Genomic DNA, 16,575 nt, shown 5'->3' with positions numbered 1-16,575 from the left:
ACGATAATTTTCGGCACCTTTTCCAAATGTTCCTGTAGATAAGCCGCACCCTCGATTTCGAGCGAGGATTTTTGAAAAAAAGGTGCGGCTTATCTGCGGGTTTTTACGGTATTCTTTGCGAAATACTCACACATCACTTTCTGAGGTATATGAGTAATCTTGCAGCGATTCCAGAGCCATCCACCTGACCGGCAATTTACCCTGCAAAAATAGTCAAACCACAGCTAATGTAGAATGATGCGTGATGGTATCAAATGATACGTACACTTTAAAATATGTGTTCGAGCTTTCAGCTTTAATTAATAGGGCGACATGGGGTTCTGTTCGTGTGTGTTAGTTAGGTAATTGTTTCACCAGCTTTATTCGCTGGCAATGTTTGCAGCGCGATGGCACAAATGACTTAGGGCCTGTTTTTAGGAAGAAACGTCACTCTCTTCCTCGAGCGAGCCATCTTTTAAAGAGCGTTTTTATGAGAAAAGTTGACCCTTCTGACCTAGCCAAACATTGCCCCCACTACCCATCCGGTCCCTGGTTTCACGCATGCTTTGTATGGCCAAACTTATCCCTCCAAGGCTAGTCAATAATAGACAAAGAGCTCACATGAAAAAAAAAAAAAAAAAAAAAAAAAAAAAACGCCCGCGGGGTCATCCTACCTAATGATAATGAATTCATATAGCGCATTTTTCATGTGTATATGTTCAAATGCGCTGTACACCAGACCACAACACCGGGAGCTTCGTGCCCTACTCTTTCCGAATAGTGTGTGGGTTCTTTAACGTCCCCTGTTATAAGACTGTAAATACAGGAGACGGGAACTACGGTTTATCGTCCTTTTCCGAGAAGACTAGAATGTCTAACCATTTGCAGATGTCATTACAAAGGGAGCACATTCTCCTCAGTTATTTTAAGACCCTGAGTGTTGGTCCGGTCTGGGGTTCGAACCCACGACCTCCCGCACAGCAGTCCGGCGCTCTACCAACTGAGCTAACCAGGCGGCGGTTAGCTCAGGGTTACACTTCCTTCTGAGCCAACTTTGTGATTTCTTGGTTCGCAGCTATTTTTAAACAAATTTATAAAAAAGCGCTTTCGCCTGGAGTGGCTCGGTATGGAGGGTAACTCCTCTATTAACCTGCGATCAGGCGTTATTTTTCTCGCGGCGGAGGGGTCAACGGAAAAATGAACGCCATATATAATTACTTGTCGAGTCGTCTGTAAAAAGTCCAGAATCTGGACTTTTTTCTGATTGGTCAGAAAACAAAAGGCAACATTAAAACTCTATCCTGATTGGCTAATTGAGTTCAAGTCTAATTTCCGGTCCAAAAATATCACGCGTAGATGATTGTTATCATGGCAGGTGTTGAGCGGAATGAAGTAGAGAGCGAGTTCTTCTAGCTTTTAGTTTTGTTCACAAAACATTTAAAGACGAACAAAGGGAGTGTATTCGACGAATAGTTTGTGAAAGAAAATATGTTTTGGCGGTGCTTCCGATGGAATTCGGCAACAGCGTGATCTATCACCAATGGTGTCGAAGATCATTACATCACACCACCAAAGACGCCAGACGATCGTGCCAGTGACGAAAACTACAACCTTGAAATGTCTAACCTGAGCCTTACACAAAATCAGCCTTTGCAGAAAACAAATTTTAAAAACCATCCGATCAGCTCGTTGAAAAGGGTTATTCAAACACACGTTTGTGAGAGTAAAAATATAATTTGAAGGCGCTAATCACGCTTATCTGATGGCATCGCCGACATTCTCGACAACGTTGACAGATACTTTAATTAGGGGGCGGCAGACGACTTCACAAGTAATTGTATCAGGCTTTCCTTTTTTTCGCCTTCCCTCCGACGCGAAAAAAAAAAGAAAGCCTGATCGCAGGTTACTCTTCTATCAGGGACAACTTTTCCCAAGTGTAAACAAGCCTTAAGCCACGTAAATGACAACCTGCATTCACAAGAAACATGACTGATACAAACAAGAAAACACCATCAAAAAATCTATCTTACCCCGGATGTAGTTTCGTACGCGCCGCTTACGTAGATATCACGTGCGAGTCCAAAGTCCGACACCATAGGAATGTTGCTTTTTCCCAGCAAAACGTTCCTGCAGGCCAAGTCACGATGCACGCACTACAGGCAAAAATAAAAAATATAATCAGTGAAAGAAAGATATCTGATAGCTTAACTCTTCCCAACCTCTAATTCAGTAGTGTAACAGCTTTCCAGTGCAGCAGTTGCTATTGTTTTTGGGGCTAGGGGTATTGTTCCTGTTGTTTGTTCTATTGTTTTTGCGAAGAGTAGCGAGTCATTCAAATTTGTATCTCTTTCTCTCTTTCAGTAGTCAGCGGCCAAAGGCTCTGCTTCCCTGTTGCAGAGTCTGCACACATTTAATGTGTTCACCAGATTGAGACATGGCTTCACTATTTAAGTAAGAGATTATGAGCAATATCCCTGATAAAATAACTGGAATACTGCGCGCGTTATGATTGTTTACAGGGCTCGAAAAAAACTTGAATTCCAGCTTGCCCATGGGGCAAGTAACTATCAAATTCTGCTTGCCCGGGCACTTCCCCCCCCTTGCCCAGGTTCTCAAACCTATTGATAATTCATAAACCCCCACCCACCAACCACCCCCAGCGCACCCCCCCCCCCCAACCTCTATCTACCATGCCTTACATGAACCTTAATGGAGCTGTAAGGGAGAATCTTACCAGAGACACAATCCATAAGGGATACATGATGTACAGTTCAACGGTTTTTGGACTGTGCAATGCATTATAGGGTGATTTAAAACATCTGCAAAACATGGAAGTTATAAGCCCATATTTCTTGGGATTACAACAAAAAAGACCGAGGAAATTGTTATTTTGCCCTATTTTTGGGGTGGCTGATTCTATGGAAAATTAGAACCAAAAAATGTATTACAGGCTTGCGAACGGTCAATTAATCACTTAGATTATTTAATTTAGTTATTGTAAAAGTACATTAATATTTAATAACCTTTGTTTACCAATGACAAGTAAGCCTTAAATTTACTGCTTTGTTTCAAAATCGTTGTCTTAGAAGTTGATAGATGGTTTGCCCCCCCGAAGTGGGCATGAAAAGTCACTTGCCCGGCAGGAAAATCTACTTGTCCCGGACGACCGGACGGGGGTTTTGGTGAGCCCTGTTGGTTACAGTAAAAACCCGCGAGTAAGAACCTATTAATTTTCAGGTTAGCCTAAACAAGTTCTTACATATACGGTTATAAACACAAATTTAGGTTCTTATTTCTGAAGAAAAACTTTTAATATTATTATAGAAGTTTTTGTGGTATTCGGCCTATTCCTGGTATAAAATTTGCATACCACATAAGTGCTTATGTAAATTACTAATCATTAAGGATATGACATGATAAACATGCACAGTAATGCTTTGTCCAAACTTATTTCTCAAAAGTAAACATTTGTAATCATTTTTTAGAAAATGAGAACCTGTTTCCAAATTTGAGGCTAAATAGGTTCTTATAAAAATGCTACCTAGTTTGTAAATTTTATTAAAGATTGAAGCCCAGCCAGGATTAGACATAATAAAAACAAACGTTCACTGGCTAAAAATATTAAAAACAATGAGCTTTCGGCTGTCGCTCTACAGCCTTCGACGGATAAAAAATTGAATACAAAATGGATAAAATATATACAAGAAAGGTGCGATAAAAAGAAAATAATGAACTGATTTTGAGAATAGAATCTTTCAGACCAAGGAAGCTCTTCTTGATGGCAGGCCACTCTGACATCTTAGGTGGAAGCATCTATATTGGCTTGGAATGGGCTTTGAGTTATTGTCAGCATGCTTAGTAGCAGAGGTGTGCCAAGCTTCCAAAGTTTTTCTAATACGAAAAGAGCCTTTGTCAATTACACTAGAGTTTTCAAATTCTATGCGATGGTCGAATGACCACGCATGTTTCGCAATGTTTGAGCCATTCGCACAGGTTTTTACATGAATCCTGATATGTTCTTTTTTGCGGGTTTCAAAACAACGGCCGGTTTCACCCACATAGCACCAATCACAATCAGCACAAGGAATTTTGTACACCACATTTGGTTGTTGTTCGACTGGTCTGTCTAAATTTAGGGGATGGAAATTCTTGTTGTAATGTCTTGTGGGGTTTATTAATAACTTGAATCTCGTGCATTCGGAGAATCCTTGTTAGTGGTTGCGTGACACCATTGATGAATGGAAGTACAGCGTAAGTGTTGGAATGCTCCTGAGGCGCAGCCCATTTAACCCTATTCAGAACGGGGGGGGGGCTTTTGAGGCCCGCGCTGACTTTGAACTTTTATAACTTTTTTAGGATTTAACCAAACGCTGCCAAACTTTCTGAGTTTTCCTAAAATTTATCTGGCAACAAATTGGTAGGGTTGGATGATGTGTCAGGAACTTGACATCACCATGGCAACGGCATTTTGACCGGCATGTTTTCCCAAATTTGTAATTGTGCGTGTTTCTGTTAATAAAAATCAACTTAAATGGCATTATTTTTACATTTTTACGGGTTTAAAGCACATTTTTATTCATTTTGAGTACTTTGCAATGATTTTGGGTGGTTTTCTGGCATTTTGGGAAAAAATTGAAATCCAAGATGGCGGATCCAAGATGGCGGCTGTTTTGACATCATGATGTTATTGTCACGTGATGTGACGTCACCATTCCACGTGACGTATACCAAAAGAAAGAGTTTCGGACGTACAATACATGCTATAAGTTTCATGGTGATTGCTTAAATATTCTGGATGCCCCCCCCCCGGTCAGAGAAGGTCCAAAAAAGCCCGGTCTGAATAGGGTTAAAAAAACATATGGACAAGTTCTTCTGGTGAAGGGATGGCATGTGTTGTTGGATTGGAGAATTTCTTCTTTAGGATGTTTTTGAAACCCGCAAAAAACCCGTTGTGTATGTCGTGGCCGAATTCTGCATGATGTTTAATCGCGGAGGTGATATTTCCGTTTGTTCCGGGCTTGTGTTCGGCTCCTCGCGATTTCCAGCTTCTTTTGCTTTCCCCAACGTATGCAAATGAGCATGTCCTGCAAGTCACTTTGTATACAATTCCTTTCAACCGATCTTTATTCGGTCGGTCCTTGGGCTTTTTGAAGATATTTCCTAACGTTCGTACTGATTTAAACGCTGTCTTGATGTTTTCGCGGCTCAAATCCGTCGAACGCGCTCGGAAACTCCTTTTACATACGGGATGGACGTGTATGCCTTCGGATTCTCCTGGGTTCTTGGTTGCGTGTTTGTTTTGTTTGATTCGCCAGCTGACTTGATGAAGCTCTCGGGATAACCGTTAGCTTTTAAGTCATTAATAACGCGTTGTTTCTCGTTTTGTCTTTGCGCGGTTGTTGATGGAATGCACTTAGCTCGGTCCATTAGAGTCTTAACGACAGCTCTCTTGCTTTGCGCTGGGCTGTGTGAATGGAAGTCTTACTCGCGGGTTTTTACTGTAATTCCTATAATCAAGTATCAAGGGAAGACGCATAGATGACGCCACTGCGTGGTGTGACTCAAGCGCATGATAGCCATTTTATTTTGATGCGCTTCAAGGAGGGAGACTGAAAAGCAGACTGAAAAGGTCCTGAAATATAAACTCCAAGGTGTTCCCTGGCGTTCAAATCCGGCCAAGATGGCGGCTTCTCCGTCAGACACGTGAATAACTGAGTTGGACGTACATGAACCTCGCTTCAGGACAAGACGATGTACAAGACCCTGTAAACAAGGAAATAAAACGCTTTTCTTACCTTTACTTTTGCCAGATGATTCATTCCCATTGCAATGCCATATGCTAATCGCAGTTTTTCAGCATAACTTATTCCCTTAGACTCTTCTTTTGCCGCCTTTTCTCCAGTGTTAACATAATCTTCATAGTCCGGCTTCTTGTGCTTGCGGACATAATCCAACAAGCACCCGTTCTCAGCGAACTTAACTATAACCCACAGAGGACCTACGGAGGAAACGTTAACATTATTTTAAGGAAGACGTTTTGCCACAAAAAGGAAGTTACCTCCCACAATTCACACCGCTTTTGAATGAGAAAAGAACTGAGCTTGTACTTATGAAAACCTGGCACGTTAAATGAGCAATGTGATGGTATATTAAGTGATTTTTCTGATTTCTTTTTAACAATTAGACTACGAGCCCGAGTTTTCTATGAGTTGACTATCGCTCATAGAAAACGAGGGCGAATAGTCTAATTGTTACAGTAGAAACTCTAAACGATTTCAGTCCAAACCGTACAATTTTGTGCACTTTGAAGACAAAAATCAAGAAAGTTTACCGCTTAAAGAGCTACGAGCGCGCGCGACTGTTTTCTATTTAACAATTAGACGGCAAGCTCGAGGTTTCTACCGGCTGATAGTTGGCGAGGGGCGAAGCCCCGAGCCAACTATCAAAAGCCGGTAGACCGATCCGCTGACCGATCTATTAAACTCAGAATATCGCTAAAATTGATTTATTGAAGGTTTTGTTTGATAAAATTCAGCGAAGACTAAGCGCGCGCTCCGAGAGCCTTCTACGGATCGATAGTAGGCACCTGTGTAGCCAATCAGATTGCGCGATTACCAATAGTAGGTCAGTGTGGTTATGCTAACGGCGATTAGTATAAATCTACTAGCGTTCTATCACGAATGCTGTTCTCTGATTGGCTACGCTTCTCACTATCTATTCTGTTGTAGAAGGTGAGTAGCGAAACAGCGTGCGGTTGTCAACAGAATGGTCGCCGCTTTTTCGCTTTTAAATTGACCGTAAAGCAGGACTTGGATTATTTACTATTCCAGGCGATGTTGGAGAAGATAAAGACTGTACCGAAATATGCAATGAAGATTTTACACGGTAAAAAAAGCAATAAATATTCATTTACGCTTTTAAAAGCGGGTGAATCTATAATTTTATAACATTCAGAGATGCGTTTCACCGAGACATTTTGTGGAATTAAAGTTTAAAATGTCTTTGCAAACTAACACAGTTTCATCGTACCATCGAGGAGCAGTAAAAGAAAGGCTAAACAGATTCGACCTGCAAGTTTTTTTATGCATCAATAAGACTTTAATAAAACAACAAAATTGAATGCGAATTCAAGGTTGCGGGCGAATCGTTCAACTTTTCATAAATTTCTTATCGTTCAATTTTCCTCCATATAAAACAACTTGACTTCCAAAGGGCCTTTGTAAGTCAGTCTATCTTTAAATTGTCATTTCACAATGAAAACCCGGCTTTTAGTTCAATTTCGAGCAAACGACGGTTTTAATTAATCGTGAATGAAATGCAAAGGCGCACGCAGGAGCTATCGAGAAGCTAAACGGTGCAATGTGGTTTCTTCCTTGCGAACAACTCGCTTAACTTTTTTTTTATCTTTTACGTTTTCGAATTTAAAAAAAAATTGACTTCCAAGGGCCCTTGTACGCCAGTACATCTTTCAATCGTCATTTTACAATACAAAACTTGGCTTTTCCTTCAGTTTCGGGCATATAACGGTTTCAATAAATCGTGAATGAAATGCAAACGCGCACACAGAAGCCAATGCAATGTGGTGAAGTTGTCTTGTTGTTAAGTTTTGAACGTCTAGTAGATTTATACTAAAACAATTAGATTATTCGCTCTCGATTTCTAGAAATCTCGAGCTCATAATCTAATTGTTAAATAGAAAACAGTGGGAGAACCAATCATATTCGCGGGTTTCCAATAGAACGCAGCTGAGTTTCTACTAATCTAATATAGAAACACAACAAAGGAGTAATAAAAAGGCGAAAATAACCAAGAATGGTTTTGACTGATAAAGATAAGGACAAATTTTGAACGACAAATTTGAAAACCTTTGCCAATGTTTTCAAAATGTGTTGTCCATAAAGCTAATAATTCACCAAGTCAAAGGGAATGAAAAGCATTGTTTTTCACGATTCATTTCTTCATTAAATGATATACAATACACTCAAGACAGTGTTCCATCTCATTTCCAAACACCACGAAGTTCGTCAAATATATTCTGCTTCCCGTCGTATCTTCCACTTTCTTCTTTGGAAATGTGATGAAACACTGTTTCGGTATCACATGAAGAGTAGATTACACTCACCATCATCTGAGCATGCGCCAATCAAGCTGACAACGTTAGGATGATTGCCAACCGAGGCCATGATATTGAGCTCGTTAAACAAGTCACGTAACTCGAGTTCAGTGCCGTGCTCTGGAAAAGACAAAAAAAGGAGGTAAGAGGAGCTGTGTCACGCTATTGTTTAGTCTCCTTCGCAGTCGTTTTTTGGGATGTCACGCAACAAATGGCTGCGTAGGATACTAGCTATTAATTAAGACACTGTTAAACATAAATCCCTAAAACTAACAAAACTAACATGAACTATCAGGAAAGCCTCAAGAAATACAAGCTGTCAAAAAAAATAAATTCTACCGTAATGTATTGCATGTATTGTATTGTAGGCCACATCTATTCGAATTCTGTTTAGAAGCTGGCAAGTAGTAGCCCTTTTTTAGAACACCTGAGTAGTATAGGTTGCATGCTTTTGTCCTCTATTTTGGAGAGGAATGAGGATCTCATTAGCTAAAGTTAGTGACGTCATAGCGTATTGTCTTCAAAAACCGGAATTGATTTTGTATTGGTTGAAAAAAATTTGTTACTAACGCCCTGCGGATTCTTGAACGCTACGACGAACCAAAATCAAAATTTTTAAATCTTAAAAATTAAAATACACTGCCGTTATCCCCTAATTTCCGAAAATTTGATTTTATTTATGATAAAACAGACTTTTTACAACTTGTGATCGTTAGTCAATTGTGTGATTTCAGTTTTCCTTTAGGTTCACTTACGTTTTAACATCTTGACAGCGCATTCGATAACTTTATTGTTGCGCATCAGGTATCCTTTCCTGACGACACCAAAAGCGCCAGACCCAAGCTCTTCGCCGATTTTGAGGAAGTCCCTAGGGATTTCTGGCCATTGCCGCTGGAAGTCAGTAGGCGGCAGGACTACTCTAAGTTGACCATCTTCGTAAATGTTCCTATCGCCCGTAGGAGGGCCATATGTTCTTCGATTTTGTCCTTGTAACTGCATTAAATAAGATTCGAATGCGATTAAGAGATAATAACATTTGACATTTGTAAAATGTTGAAGGAATTGCGCGGGCTTCGATTGGTCAGTTCGAGCTCCCGAAAGGATCTGCAACACGAAGGGACACAATACATGGACATATCGGACGGAAATATATCAGACTTAAAATCAAGTTATGTACACAGACAGAAAAACAAAGCAAGGACATGTTGCAGCGTAATGCCCCATTGTGGGACACTAATACCCTGGGGGACTACCACGCCACGGGATAGTTTATAGCTTTTGAGGTTCTCCGTCCTTAAAAAGGCATTCTGCTTCTTTTTGACATGACATAGCAGGGAAACGTCCAGCTAAACAAAAAAATGATCTGATAATACTGAACTTCCCGTCAAACTTTTCATGCTACGGGGAAGAAATAAAAACGACTTTTTGATAAACCCTGAAGGTATCAATTATCGATTTTCTTCCCTTAAACAGTCAGGGTTTAACCCTCGGACTTACAAGGGGGGGGGGGGGGGTGGATGCCTCTCGCTACGCCTTAATATAACGAAAACTCCGGGGAGGGGTTCCATCCCCCCCCACCTTGCTTGTACGTCCGAGGGTTAAGAATCGCTATAGCTTATACCTATCCAAAAATAACAAATGAAAACCCGTGCCTCACTTACTTCATCAAGTGTAAATCTCCTTTCGGTGTAAACAGGTTCAGGCCTGGTTTGGCACTTGATGAAAATGAGTATAACGACAATGACAAGGGCCAACACAATTGGTAAAACTAGAACGAGTATTATCTGTAGAACTTTAGGATCTGTCAGAACAGGAGAAACAATTGTGAGAAACTTGATTTACCAGTTAATCAACGTGGTTACAAGTACCATGTTTTCGCTTGGATACTTTACATCACGTTTTTGTTCGGCTGAGCAACTTCATGAATTGTGCGACGCAACCTAATACGTCGTTATATCCTGAAGTCTTCGGGCAATGTTTTTTTCACTGCTTCGTTAATGCGAATCGTGCAAGGTTTTTTTTATATATTTTGAGATTAATTGCCAAAAGCGACGCACTCTTTATATATTTTTTTATTTTTACGTTTTTTTTTACCAAATTAAATTACTTTCCCCCGTCCGATCCTGTAAAGCCGCTCTTCGATCACGTGCCATGCAACACTTGTTTCCAGGAAACGAGCTACTAAGCAACAATGATAGCAAAGGAAGCTAGTGACACTTTCTGTTCGTGCTTCGTGTTAGAGTTCTGATCTTGATTAAAGGGACTATGTCATGATCACGGATTTTACCAGATTTTTGAACAGCCAAAATTTATATTTGTGTCGCAGGAAACCTAAAAATAATAGTCCCCTTTTATAAAAAAAAAAAATAGATAGATCACAGAAACAGTTAACGAGCATCTTTAGCTACTGGTGGCTCGGATGGAAATGGACGGCAACTTGAAAACGTTAGGCTAACGTTTTCAAGTTGTTTATGCGCGTCATCAAAAAAAAAAAGGATATTTATAGCCGTAGGTTGATTTCTATCCGCAAAGTAAGGTTAAATCTTCCTTTAGATGTCCAAAGATAAAGTTCTTTAGGTGGGTTTTATTGCCTACCACTAAATTCAGAGCATTTTAGACCAAAATATCGCCGAAATCCCCGTGACATAGCTCCTTTAAGGAAGAAAGTGGTACAAACCTTTCTTGGTTTTAATTTCCAACGATTCTGATTCTCCTGTCAACTGGACATCTTTTCGATGAGCCACAACTCGCACCTGGTATTCAGTGTCCGGTTCAAGCTCGGTCAGCCTCACTTCGGTGACATCCGCTTCCACAGTCTGTTCAGTGCGAAAGTCAGCGTTGGTTTCAAGCGCCTCTCTAGTTTGTACAGTGTATTCGCTAACCTCGTACACTTCCGGGTGATGTGGCAGTTCCCACGTGACAATGACATGCGTAGCTTGTGTATAGTACTCGTCAGCTTTAAGATTCGTGGGGGGAGGGGGTCGCACATCTAGAATGAATGAGAACATGTGTTACTTTACCAAAGTGATGACTAAATGCATCAGTACTAACACAAACGCTCTCTCGCTTGTATATTTTTCGTTTCTTTTCAAGACCTGTAGGAGTGTAGAGAGGGGGTGTTATATATCAGATAGGGTTCTTAGAAGGGAAATAAAGTGAACTTTGAATGAAGAGAAGATCCTCGCAGTTATGAACACAACCTAAACAGTTGCTAAAATTAAGCCTGAAAAATTAGGCTTGCCGGGACTCGAACCCTGACCTCTGCGATACCGGTGCAGCACTCTAACCAATTGAGCTAACAAGCCAACTGGGAGCTGGTCATTAAATTGGTTCGTAATATACCCGGGAAAGATGAAAAATTAAAGTGCTGCACCGGTATCACAGAGGTCAGGGTTCGAGTCCCGGCGGATGAATACCTTTAAAAACCAAAAGCTGCCTTTTTCCTTGTTCAGAAATATCAATATTTACTTTCTAGGGAAAGAGGGGGCTTAATAGACAGAGGAAGAGAGACGGGGGTGGGGGGGGGGGGGGGGGTATATAAAAATAAGAGAATATAAAAGCAAAAATATTTTTCACTCACCCTTTATTATAACACTCTTTAGAGAAAGCATTCCAATCGCCTTCGATTCTGCAATCTTCAAGATTCCTTGTTCTATTTTGTCAGATGGATTTCCATCAGTCGCAGCTGCGGTCACCCAAAGCTGCATTGAAACAATGCTGCATGGCATACAGAAAATAAAAGTCATTACGATTCTATTTATGATTCATGGCGAACATCAGGTACGCACAGTATACTCGGATAAAAATGAGTACTCAGATTTTTGGTTAGAACTTTTTAAAATTTGATCGGTGTAGTAAAAATTATTGTTCGACGAGAAACTTTTGTTAGGTTCCCATAGAGACATAAAAGCAAAATAGCGGGTCCAGATTAGGTTTCACGTTAAAACGTAGTTTATTCAGTTTTAACAAGCCAGTAAGGAAACCGTAGTATTTTTATTTGAGGAAATTCAAAGGCTCGCATGCTGGGACAGTTTTAACTAGCTTTTTGCGCGATGAAACGTGCGCGAAAAGCATTATATTCACGTCCCCAGGGCCACTGTCCGTCTTAGCCAGCGGAGCCTGTGAACGAGAAACAAGGGGCTCTGGGGTCACAAGATGTGGTTAGCTGAATTTTAACAAAAGGAACAGCAAATCAAATAAACTGTATTAAAATCCCTCTATTCTGACTACACTACACAAGACATTCAATGTGAAAGTTTATTTAGGTTGCGTCAGCCAGTCATCTGATGAAAGTCATAATCTGATTACAGCGTTTGAGCTATGCGGAGAACAACTCCTATTTCATCAGACATCCGATGAAAGAAATAATCTGATTACAGCGTTTGAGCTATGCGGAGAACAACTCCTATTTACAAGAATATCAAAATTAAAGATGTGCTACGCCAGATACGAAAACCACTAAAAACCACCCTTTATAAGTGGCCAAAAATAAGTGGAAACGTATTCCTCATCTAATGCAGCAGCACAAAAACCCCGAGGAAAGGGTGCAGTAATACAGTAAATACATTTTACAATAATGAACAAAATCTGTGAGAAAATACTAAAATAAAAAACAAAGCAAGGAAGGCAAGGACTGACCGACCTAGAATGACCTAAATCTCCCGCCAAAACCTATATATACCTAGACATCCCATAACAACCCGCGAACCTCTAAAACGTGCCGTAAGAATATTAATTTCTGACTAATTCATTCATTCAAACGTCAGAAATTACATGTTTACACGGGCGTTAGAAACGGTTGATTTGGTTGGCTAGATTTGAAACTCCCTTTGTTAAAATCTAGCCAATCGAATCACGAATCCCAAGAGCCGCTTGTTTCTCGTGCATAGGCTCCACTGGCTAAGATGGACAAGCGGCTCTGGGACGAGAATGCTTTTCGCGCACGTTTAAATCGGTCTTGAATGGAAAGGACACTTTCAACCACGGATTTTGTTTTTGTTGTTTTCTTTTTTGTCTTACCTTTGCTCCAAAGACACCAAGGAAAATAAACGTACATCTTCGAGGCCTGGAAAGAACTTTTTCGCCTGAAGTAGAATAATTAAAATCCATTACCAACGGGGTTACCCTGAAGTTGCAAAAAGCACTCGTTGACTAAAACAAGATTCTTGCGTTGTTTTCTGAGCCAAGACACTCTCATTGAAAATAAAAAACTGAAAGACTGTCCACAACCCCCTTTTTCTTTTATTTTTCGAATTTCACTGCGATGAAGGAACTGGTCGCCAGCGCAAAACGGGAGGCGAGAGGGGAAAAAGTAGAAACACTGCACAGTGTACAAACCTCACAGAAATGAAAAAAAAAAAAAATGATATCAGTGATTTGTTAGGTAAACAGCATAATGACTTAGCACCTGATCTAGCCGATAATTAGGAAAATCAATCAACTGATAACCTTTCTTTTGGAGCAAAGTAACAATCAATCTTTAAGATCGGCTTTAATCTGTTGATTTAATGCATCGAATATCGCTTTCAATATTACCATTTCCACTACTCAAACTTCATGCAATGCAAGTAAGTAAGTAAGTTGCCTTTATTTAAAAACACGATTTGGATAAAAGCTTACAGCTTGTGGGGTCGTGTAAATTAAAAGTATTAAAAGTTAAAAATATTTACAATTAATTAGGCTGTTTACATTTGTATTTGATTATTGATTTGATTAATCTTTTTGTTTAAAGCCATCTCTATGACAAGCCATAATTGCATGGGGTGATAATTTGATCATAGTTGCACTTGAAATGTTTGATACGAATCCCAGCTACTTTTGTCGTATATTGCAGTTTTGTTTTCTTCACTTCACATATTACGTTAGTCCTCCTTTTTTCACAGATATCTTTTCACAGTTTTTTAATATATTTTTCGCAGAGGGCACATCTTAAAAAAAATTGACGTTTTGTTTAACTGAGGGACCGTGTCACAGAATTTAGCCAAACTTAGGCATAGAAAATGACCATCAAATTCGTTCAAATATATAAAATAACCTCTTAAAACAGCGAAAGAATGTTTAAATAACACACCAAATGCAAAGAAGGTACGGATGGCCAAATGTTTAGAAAATTGAAACGGATCGCGATATGGGTTTTTTAATATGGCCTGGCGGAACAATTTTCAAAGTAAATAATCTTGTCTGCTGGTAACTTTAAATTATAACGCCCGGTAGAATCATTTGACAGCAATGAAGCTATGGTTTTGTCATTTAGAACCATATAATTAAATTCTTTGCAAAAAATTGGTTTCATAGAGAATATTTGAGAAAATTTAACAACATAAAATTAACTTAGCCGTGACACAGTCCCTTTAATCAGTTTTGTCGTTTACATGCTGTATAGTTTCGGTGTTTTTTGGTATTTTTCTACCTTAGAAAACTATTATGAAATCTGTTCACTGAATTTAACCTTACTGAATTCGAGAGTATTTTTATACACCAGGAAAATAACATAAAATATCGTGACATTTGCTCATTTAAGACAATCTTCTCCTTCCACTAACCTGTGATGCAACTTGCTGTTCAAGGAAACTCTCAAGTGTTCCGTTAACAAAATGTTCTTGGAGAGTGTTGGTCCAGATGACCTTTATGTCAAATTCCACAGTCACGTAACCTATAAAAAAGTTAACAACACAAAATGCTCCACGGTTTCAAGGCAAAACGTATTAAATTACATTGACGATGAATTACAACAAAAGACACAAGAAATTGTTGCATCGAGGCAAAGACTGAGACTTAAAGGGACTGTGTCACGGATTGTAGCCAAATTTAGTCATATGAAATCACCATCAAATTTGGTGAAATATGAAAATAACCTCTTACAACAGCGAAGGGACATTTCAATAACACAACAAATACATACTAGTTATGCAACGCTTTCGAGTGGTATACTATGGAATATCCCACGAGTCACTTGTATTTTCTCAGTATACACACGAGCCTTAAGGCGAGTGTGTATGCCAAGAAAATACAAGTGACAAGTGGGATATTCCATAGTATACCACGAGAAAGTGTTGTGTAACTATTTTATACCATGACATAGAAAATACACTTACTAAATTTCGTCGAGAATACAGTCGCAGCGCACTATGGGAAGGTTGGGTTGAATACCGTCGAATATACAACGGCTTTCCTGTATTCTGATTGGCTGTATTTTCTATGGCATTATATAAACAGAAGATACCGATGGCCAAAAGTAACGAAGATTGAAGCGGATTGCGTTATGGTTTTTTTTTTTAATATCTTTGGGCTGAACAGTTTTCAAAGTTAGTCTCCTTTGCTTGTAACTTTTAATTATAACGCCCGGGAGACACACTTGGTTGCAATAAAGCTATAGTTTTGTCATTTAGATCCATAGAAGTAATTTCTTTGACAACATTTAGTTCATAGCGAGTATTTGGCAAAACTTAATAAAATAAAATTCGCTCAGCCATGACACAGTCCCCTTAAATGAAAGGCGGTACAAGGGTTCATCACCTTTGGAGCGCCAGAAACAAGGAAATAATTAGTTAAAAGTCTTAAAAATTCTGGCTTCAAAATAGCAGAAGTGTAGCAGCTCTTGTAACCTTGTAATTATACAGGTCCTCTTGTGTTGCAGTTGTTATTTTCGGGAGGGGGGGGGGGGGGGGGCTATAGCTAGGGGCATTGTTCCTGTTGTTTGTTCTATTGTTCTCTCCAGTGGTAGCGAGTCATTCATGTCAGACCTTGCAAGACCCGACCTCAAAATACGATTTCTGCAAAAGAACCTGCGGTTCAGTTCCTTTTACTTCCTCCCTTCACTCTCCTTTCCTTGCTTTCCTTTTTTGTTCTGTTTCCTTCGTTGCCCTGTTTTTTTCAACCTCGTTCCCAGGGCTTTTCCCTTGGCGATTTGGCACGGGCGTACCAAATCGCCAAGGGAAAAGCCCTGGGAACGAGGTTGTGTTTTTCTTTTGTTGCTTTTGTACCGCAGTTGCCTATGAAAGCAACCATAACTGAACAATGAACAATGAATGAACAATGAACAATGTACTGAACAATGGCTAATAGCATTCAAAAATGTATTTGCAGAGTTTTATTGGATGTCAGCCACAGCCTGATTGGTTTTTAGCACGCTCTATTTTTCACCAAGTTGGAGCGTAAGTAGCTTTAGAGTCCAATAACAAACCAATAACAAATTTCGGTTGCTGCAAATGCTCGCATTTCGTATATTGCTAAAACCTTTCAAAAACCACTTTTCTTATGATTTTGTCATAGAGGTCATACATCGTTGAAAAGCCTTTCTTTGTCTTGTTTTTCCCTCAAATTTTTTATAGTAATGATTAATTGGTAATAGGACTTCATATCGTTCAATTCTGTCTGTAGTCATACTCGCGATTAAACGCGCCACGTGTGTCCCATTTGATTCCAGGCAAAAAAGTCCAATCATTACTTATACCAATCCCGACAAACACGGTTGACAAAATGGT

The 16,575-nt window shown here is 39.6% G+C and overlaps 1 protein-coding gene across 2 annotated transcripts in view; it reads right to left on the bottom strand.

The window, feature by feature from the left end:
* The window catches only part of LOC144665211 (uncharacterized), a 28,944-nt gene that overhangs the window by 5,753 nt on the left and 6,616 nt on the right, over nt 1-16,575 (bottom strand). For both annotated transcript variants that reach the window (XM_078526399.1, XM_078526400.1), the window contains 10 exons: nt 14,635-14,744; nt 13,112-13,176; nt 11,673-11,809; nt 10,770-11,081; nt 9,754-9,893; nt 8,848-9,085; nt 8,102-8,212; nt 5,775-5,977; nt 2,010-2,132; nt 131-201 (listed from right to left, as the gene is read on the bottom strand). In XM_078526399.1, coding sequence (XP_078382525.1) covers nt 131-201; nt 2,010-2,132; nt 5,775-5,977; nt 8,102-8,212; nt 8,848-9,085; nt 9,754-9,893; nt 10,770-11,081; nt 11,673-11,809; nt 13,112-13,176; nt 14,635-14,744 — 1,510 coding nt within the window. The remainder of the gene's footprint in view (nt 1-130; nt 202-2,009; nt 2,133-5,774; nt 5,978-8,101; nt 8,213-8,847; nt 9,086-9,753; nt 9,894-10,769; nt 11,082-11,672; nt 11,810-13,111; nt 13,177-14,634; nt 14,745-16,575) is intronic.

Source organism: Oculina patagonica, chromosome 9 (assembly GCF_052425735.1).
Source record: "Oculina patagonica isolate OP01 chromosome 9, crgOcupat, whole genome shotgun sequence".
NCBI classification, from domain to species: Eukaryota; Metazoa; Cnidaria; class Anthozoa; order Scleractinia; family Oculinidae; genus Oculina; species Oculina patagonica.
The sequence above is the reverse complement of the archived record's forward strand: the minus strand, read 5'-3'. Positions and strand labels throughout refer to the sequence as shown.